General features: G+C 39.3%; 1 protein-coding gene across 1 annotated transcript; it reads right to left on the reverse strand.

Moving 5' to 3' along the window:
* Positions 1–1,458: 1,458 nt before the first annotated feature.
* LOC148036650 (protein arginine N-methyltransferase 1-like) lies at positions 1,459–4,734 on the reverse strand. The gene is made up of 9 exons (XM_087678689.1): positions 4,481–4,734; positions 4,352–4,362; positions 3,966–4,121; positions 3,823–3,886; positions 3,556–3,698; positions 2,843–2,930; positions 2,420–2,535; positions 2,148–2,298; positions 1,459–2,051 (listed from the first exon to the last, which is right to left on the reverse strand). The coding sequence occupies exons 1-9, from the start codon at positions 4,686–4,688 to the stop codon at positions 1,846–1,848; spliced, it is 1,143 nt and encodes a 380-aa protein (XP_087534815.1). The 5' UTR covers positions 4,689–4,734; the 3' UTR covers positions 1,459–1,845.
* Between the last annotated feature and the right edge of the window lie 3,491 nt (positions 4,735–8,225).

Here is an 8,225-nt window from a genome sequence, read left to right on the forward strand (position 1 = left end):
TTTACATCATACCATTAATTATTTGGCTAAACAAGTTGAATTAGCCCTGCAAAGATGTCACCACCTTGCAATGGATTGCATCTTACTTTAGGGGGAGGTCACTTTATTTGCCCCTATGACCTATACCATTTAGACTCCTTCAAAATGCTTTCTATCGAGGTCCGTCCAAGAGGATGCATACTACTAGGGTATCCATGGTGCATACTACATGTTCTTGTCCTTTTACTCATTCACCTATGCTATGAGAAGATACTATCACAAGTTCACAAACAGTGTCACACTCCTCACCCTAACTTATGGGCAAACTCATTGTGTATTTGCCTTGCGATCGACATAGTTTGTGGTAAGACAACTCTATTTCTTATCTATAAAATAAGTGTAGCAAAAATCATTCATTTAATGTACTTGCAAATTCCTAGTGTGGGGAGGGAGCTTGTAGAGTGAGCTGTACTCCCAATTTTACTCTTGATTCTCATTGTGGATCCTTGATCTCAGTTCCATTTTGAGCTCAATCTTGCCTTCTGCTCTTCATTCTCATAGTGAATTACGTTTTGTGCATTCTGTCAATAATCTTGCATCTTTTCTTTGTACTGCTACCTGTTTTGCTCTCCTAACAAAATCTAATCAGGACCAAGTTCCTCTCACTTCCCCTCTTAGGCACCAGAGGTGACTCCCACTATCTTTTTGGGATAGCAATCAGCAAAACACCCATACTCTTAACAATAGAAGTAAACATTGGGGCAGTGAGAATTGACTCTATTGTTGGCTACAGCTTCCCTTCCTCTTTTTCTCATACTCAAGGTAGATGAAATGAACTCCACTCACGAGCCAGATCAATGAACTAGTCAGAAACTCAACAGATGAGTGTAATTATCTAGTTGGGTAACAACCAAGGGACCAAAAAAGAAATCTTCTCCCTATTTCTTAGCAGAGGATGCCTTGCAAAGAACAATATATAGCTAAGAATAAGCTGAAAGTGTGATAGATCATGAATGATTGAGAGGCAATACATTGCTACAGGACATGTCAGACCAAATTTGATAAACACATGAAGTTTCTGCACATGGTTGAGGGCCTGCTCCAAATTAATCTCTCACCAAGTAGCAGTGGCATACCACCATTCAGCATATCAGCCTCCCCAAATTCATACCAATGTGAAAGTTAAGTAACACCTGACGCTTTACTCGGAAAAATTTAATGCAAAAAAAGGAGATACGGCTTTACAAAGGTAGGCATCCTAGTACAATGTTTGAATACAATCTGGTCCAAGCCAGTTAACAGTGACTTCTAGAGGAAATACCACTTATGTTCAAAACTACCCTCTGCTTTTACTTTTATAAATTAAGAATGTGTCATGTCCAAGACCACTGCAATCAAGGGTCAGTCAACTACCCTTCTCTGAGAACCTAGCATTTCTAAACAGCAGTAGAAAAATTGTTGATCTTTAACTTCAGAATGTAAAAATGCAGAGGGTTTGCCAGCTGCTGAAATGAGAAGGTAATGATACAAAACACCCAGCACTCAAGCCATGCTCACAACAGCTTCTATTTCCATCCAACAGGCCTAATCTGCTATATCAAGCACAAATTTCTGCACATAGGAGAGATGCAAAACTGAAAACATCTCCATACAAATTACAAGGACCCTTCCTGGCCATTCTCCTGGAGGCTTCCAGCATACATAGCATTAAGGCTCAGTTGCACCCAGAACAGGACAACCCCAAACATTTGTATTGAGCTCCTGACCCCAACATCACCAGACATTGTTGCAAGCTGATGCATAAAAGGGCCACACTTGACTAGTAAATAAGCACACAGTTGAGCAAGGCACATACTTTACTGTGCACTAGTGCATGCGGTACACTTGGGTTTGAGATGCCAAAGCCCTTTTTCCTTTGAAAGAATAATTCAATACAATATCAATGTCTCTTGGGTTCTTTGTGTTGGGTGAAACTGACATTGTCCCTGTAAGAGCTTCCCCTTGACATATTGTGATGACATCCTCTAAATACATTACTGTTTGCTTCCAATGAGTTGGTCGAGCTTTAGGCCCTGCAGCAAAAACAAAGCATTAAACTTAAGGGGTGAAATTGAGGGAAGGGAATAGTAACAGCAGTCAACCTGTGCTTAAAGACTCATTAGTCACACCTGTAGAGAAGCCAATTGCTTTGTGACACTTGGTAAATGAAACATCAAAATATGCCACAAGGGCATGAATATAATCATCTCGTTGAGCAACAAGCTTGAATGGGGCAGAGAATGAAACATCTCGGGACTCCATTTTTTCAATGTCTAATGTCTGCTTCAGAAAAATCAATTCCAATCCTTAAAGAAGAACATCTCACATTATCCTACAATAAAACAGTATCAGCTAACCTATGATAATTAAAAACTTGGAAAGCAGTAACAGCTTACTCAACCTTAAATAGCTGGCAGTTGGTGACAATCTGGTTTGGATCAACAGTATCTACTAAAGGCTCAAGCATGGCTTGTTTTTTTATGCAACTCATGTTAAAGCCATAAACATTATCCCAATCTGCAAATAGTCCAGCCAATTTTCAAGAGATATAAGAGAGCTCCAATAGGCGGAAATAACTGGTTAAGAACTAAGACCTACTGCAAGCCATTCAAAGAAAGCTTAAAGCATCAACTAGATGCTGCATAGCCCCTAGATCCCTGACACAACTCATCTAAGGAACCAATACGTCAACCTTGAATAATTCCAAAAAATCTTGAAATCACGCCATCGGATATGGAAAGAAAAGGATGTACAAATGGATCCCATGGGTATAGAGCTTGTAAATGACAAGACAAAAGAACGTATTTCTAGGACAGACTCTTACACTCAATTTTCTCATGTTTGTAATCAGCATCTTCAATTGCTGTAAGGTACAATGAAGTTCTATCAGGTAGAATAACTCCACCAGGAACCTGCAGAATGTTTTGATACATTGATGTGAGCAAAGGCCTTGATTCATTGTTTAAATAGCAGTACTAATTATTAGCCATATGGTGCTTTTGTAACTACTTCATACAAACTATCTACCAAATCCCTAATGGTTCGGCAGTTCAGCAGTTATGGAGCTTTGCACATGTTACTAACAAAGAAAAATGTACTCTATCATTACCTCCCTCAATTGTTCAAGCCAGTCAATATCTCGCATAAGCACGATGAGTAGTGCAAACACTTTCTGCCGGATCCAAAAAGGTTTCCAGTTGTTGCAAGACCATACAAAACAGAATTGCTACCAATGCATATGCCTAAGTGCAATTTTCCATTGAAAACAACCTAATTCAGACTGTTGAGATGTTCAGGCTTGGTAGCTACAACAACTGTGTGGGCAGTGTGCTAATCAACCAAATTTACGATATGTTTGTATACATAAATATTAAATGTAATGTCATTGCTTTGGTTCTAATGTCTCTAACTTTACAAATCCCTCACATCCAAACAATAAAATTAGCTAGAAGAAGAGAGAGAGAGAGAGAGAAACACTAATTACACATTTATAATTGCTTTGTTACAGTAAAGAGCTGTCAAAACAGGAAAGCCTACCAGCCATTTGTCCCTTGCATAAAGAACGGAATTGACCATGTTTTCAAACAACAGAAAGTAGCCCATCCATTCAGAGATGATTACATCAACTTGTGGGATTGGAAGTTCAATCTCCTCTATTTTTCCCTTCAGCACAGTGATGACTGCAATGGATAAAAACTTCAAATCAACCTTGTAGAGATTAAACCTTGAGCCAACTCCCAGGTAGCAAAGATCAGTTTTTTCATAGCCACTTCCACCTACAAAAGCATCCTACCTGCTACTCACCATTGCTGTAGCCATTTGCTTTGATAACTTCAACAGCGGTGTCTGCCATGATGGAGCACTCAACCTGAAAACAAGTAAAGAAAACTCAAGAAAAGCTTCTCACTGCAAATGGAGTCAGATAACATTAAGATATGCTGACTTACAGCATAGACATGCTTTGCTCCTGTTTTCGCACAAAAAAGAGAGAGAATCCCAGTCCCAGCCCCCACATCAAGAACAACCTTATCTTTGAACAGGAAAGAATTCTGATAGATTGCATTTTGGTATGTTCGGGTTCTGACAGTGTCTTTCAACATCTCCTGCAGTACATATAGCACCAGCACATATGAGCTCAACTTCCATTTCCTTGGACAGAAATTATCTCTGCAGCAGAGGACCCTTTGTACAAACAGAGGAGCTCTGTGCAGAAACAGAGGACCTCTGCAATCCAAAGGGACATTGAAACAATCTTCAAGAGAAACTATGTTCTCATTATCCTGGTGAGATAACCGAAACGGGGAGCCAGTGAGGGGGAGCATATTGAGCTTACCTCGTGAATGCCTGCAACATAAAGGCAGAGCATGCAACATGTCAACACACAACCCAGGAAGTAAAACAAAAGCATACTAGTAAGCATGTATTCAATGGTATGGAGTAGCGACGATGAGGCACCACTTACCAAAATGCCCATAGGAATCAAAATAGTAGTCTGCACTGGTGTAATCTGATCCAGACACCTCCTCTGATGCATTTAGCAGTACACCATTTACAGGAGCCGCAATAGAGTCCTCTACCATGGTACTCTCATTGCTGTCATCAACGTCAACATTCTTCCCACTGTCATTGGACTCCAGAGGCTTGCTTAACTTTGGCTTGCGCCTCCCCATTGTTCCAGGCGTTATAAACAGGTACCTGCTGGCACCAGCCCCAGAGAAAACACTGATCAACCGTTCCTTCTGTCTGACGGAACTGCAAGATAGACAGAATTCTAGCCCTCTAATAAAATAAGTAAAAGCATCCTATGTTTCAACTTGACAGAAATGTCTAGCTACACTATAACAGATGAATGAAAACGTAATATAATTGTGTTTCTACTATCCAGTAGGACTACAAAAGGCATTGCCTCGTGTGAGACCTTCAAAGGCAACAGCCTTCTCAGTCATTCAAATGCGAATCTAAGCGAAGACAGATACCTGGTGGTACTTTTCTCCTGGTATCTAATGCTGCAGATGGATGAAGCAGCCACTGAGTCTAACCAGTGACAAGATCTCCTAAAGCACAGCAAGGCTATGGCTTCACGTGCAGCTACCAGTCTACCAAAAACGCGGAGACGCATCTATAATCTACCATGGCATTCCATTATCGAGGCCGAAAACAGGGCCTGCGAGAGGCGAGGGTATCCATTGATGAGAAAATAGGGTTTGCCGTAGAGTACCTGGTGAGCAAGCCTTCTCCGTCGCCGCCTGTGTGCCTGCAAAGAGTGAAGTAATTTGATTTTGCATATGCAGGTGTAGATGTGTAGAGCTCAAAAAGTTAACAACCCAAGGTTGAAAAAAAGGATGGTGGGGTCTCTCCTAAACCCTAAGCCCCTAATCTTGCCCCTCACAACATAAGATTAGGGCAAAGAGGAGCCATTGGTGGACACCAACTAATTTTAAGCGCTTATGAACTCTAGGGATATTGGGTCCTTCTAGTTGTGTGTGACATTAAAGTTTTGAGTTGAAGGAAAGGATGGACATGTTATCACTCGACTACGTGCAATAAGGTTCTAAAGGGCAGCTCGCACATGGCAGCCTGATTGCATGCTGCAATCGCCACTCTTCAGAAGAGGCAACTGGATGGAGAATCTCGTTCCTTGCTAGCAAGCTTTGGTGGCCAAAATGGATAATAGTTTTAGATGATATTGATTGAGGGCATGAAATTTTGTAACAGTGACATGATGGGATCAAGTTAGTACATGGGAGTTTGATAAGGAGCTCACAAAAAATATACTAACTCACAATCAAAGATGCTGGATTGTTTGCAAGTGATGAGAACACCCTCAAAGCACCAAAAACATTCTTCTTTACTCATCTCAAGCAAAAGACCCTATATTTACTTTGTGGGAAGGGTCCTAGGAGAGGAAGAGTTCACCAAATGGTTCTCGAGGACTTTATGGGAAGCATTCCAAGAGAGGATCGGTTTGCCAAAGGTTTCCCACCAAGACAATAACTACATTGCATGAATATTCAAGTGTGTTGGTAAGGGATTCTACTTTGTTATGGTTAGTTCAATAAAACAAATGTGAAAGTGTGCTTGGAAGTGTTTTCATGTTCAAGGGTGATTTGGTATATCCTCTTATTTGACAACTCAAGTTGATCCTAATGATTTCTTTCTTTTTGAATGTATTGTATGGATCCCCTTTCCAAATCTCCTAAATTAGCTTGAAGGGAAACCATTGGCAAAAGCACTAGGTAGGGTGTTGTGTGTCCCGTCAAATGGGTAAGGCACAATGTGGGTTGAAAAGTAAGCATCAATATCATGGAACATGTGATATGAGCTATCAAAAGTCATGGGTAAGGCACAATGTGAGTTGAAAGGTAAGCATCAATATCATGGGATAGGTGATACGAGCTATCAAAAGTCCTAGAGTTATCAATACCAATGTTGTTGTTGAGGTTGAATTCTTTGTGTTCCCTTATGTGTGCTATACATGTGAGGTGTTAGGGTATTTTGCAAAAAAAAAAAAAAAAAACTATCCACCAAAGTTACAAGAGGATAAGAAAAAAGATAATAAAGTCATTGAACCAAAAGTACCTAACAAGACATAGAAGGACCTCTCGGACTCAATAAGTAGAAAATAGTGATGACAAGCAATTAAAATTAAAAAGCGTGAGACACGTATCAAACCAAATGGCAAAGTTCCAATTAAGGGGAGTATAGCCAAGCAATAGGAGATACAAGTGAAATTACCTACAGGTAAGGAGAACATCAGCTCATGTAAGCAAATCATAGAGGGAGCGTAGGAGTTGAGCCAAAGGAATAAGCCATCACTTAAGAAACTAGCCAAAATGCCCTTGGTGGAGAATAATCTTTTTATTTTGTTCAAAAAGAGTGTTGACAAAGTGAAAATTCTTATAATTACATAGAAATACAAGCCAACCAACTCTTGTAATTGGAATGTGAGAGGCGTGTGTGTAGAGAGAAGTAATAACTTCTATGGTCTTTTCCTAAGAAATGTAAACCCAATGTCCCTGCTCTTCAATAAATAAATTTGGGTCCTATCGATGTTGAAGGTTTATCCTTTTGTGGATAACAATTGCTTTATTGAATTTAGAAGTAGGAGGAGGAAAAGTAGCACTATGACTTTGCACACTTAGAGTCAAAGAGTGGTAATGTATCCATAGCATATTAATGTATGCCCTAGACATTTCAATGGATAGAGACCAAACATTGATGTTTGGTAAGCTTAGGCAACTTCCTTTCATATTGGCAAGGCATTAAAATATGGTTGATTGATCACACGGTAGTGCTCAAATGATTTATTGAGAAAACATTAGTTGGGATTCTATAATGGTGCAACAACAACATACAATATAAAAGACTAGATTGTACCTCACTCTTTTCTTGGCATAATAAACATAAGGATAGTCCTTAGAGGACCACCAAATTGGACAAATTTTGCTTGAGTGAAGAATGTTGGTAAATAAATAGTCCCTAATGCTAAATAGTAGTAATGGGGATTTTGTGCATTTGGATTGTTGCCCTCTAATTTAGTGACTTTTAATCAAGATTGTTTAAGTGAAGGCTCAAAATGGACCTCCTCCTTTTAAACTTAATGTCTCTCTTTGAAGCGAGGAAGTTTACTCTAAATCCATAGGAGGATCTACAAATAAGAGATTTTGCAAGTTCTTAGGCCTACTTAAACTTTTAAGAGTGTATAAAATTCATTGTTGCCTTCTCTAAGGTATATGGGAGAATTAAAGTTGCAAAAAGGTTAGTCTTTTCAAATTATTGTCACACGCATCAATCCAAAATCTCTTTAGCTACTTGAAAGTATTGAAATTTTCATGGGTTCTCGAGAATAATCTAGTTTTGAAGTTGCTAGAATTCAAGTAAGGGCTAAATGGGACATGTTAGGCAAAGCTTTTAACAAGATTAAGGATGATAGCAATGTTCAACACTTAATTGATGAGAGATAATCAAGACCTTTGATACATACACTTCTAAACCTTGTAAAAAGGAGCTAGCATCCTATGGCTTCTCCACCACCTCGTCCTACTCTTTGTATCGCAATTGTTATGTAGTAATTCTATAGATTATTGGTTCTACGATAATACCAAAAGTAACTTGCTTTTTGTTGTTCAAATACACTATCTTATGTGTCATGAGAATAGGGTAGGTGATAGGCAATAGTCATTCAAGAGTTTGACAATAATGGTCTA

The sequence above is a fragment of the Lygodium microphyllum genome, chromosome 5, assembly GCF_053477565.2.
Source record: "Lygodium microphyllum isolate KBCC chromosome 5, Lygodium_microphyllum_v1.1.10, whole genome shotgun sequence".
NCBI lineage: Eukaryota > Viridiplantae > Streptophyta > Polypodiopsida > Schizaeales > Lygodiaceae > Lygodium > Lygodium microphyllum.

What these genes read in the sequence shown, in the direction of transcription:
- LOC148036650 (XM_087678689.1), bottom strand. Translation starts at nt 4,688, where the DNA reads ATGGGGAGGCGCAAGCCAAAGTTAAGCAAGCCTCTGGAGTCCAATGAC. An exon ending in CAAACATGAGAAAATTGAGT is followed by an intron (nt 2,536 to 2,842) that starts GTAAGAGTCTGT and finishes GACTATTTGCAG; the next exon opens with ATTGGGATAATGTTTATGGC. An exon ending in AGCAATTGGCTTCTCTACAG is followed by an intron (nt 2,052 to 2,147) that starts GTGTGACTAATG and finishes TTTTTGCTGCAG; the next exon opens with GGCCTAAAGCTCGACCAACT.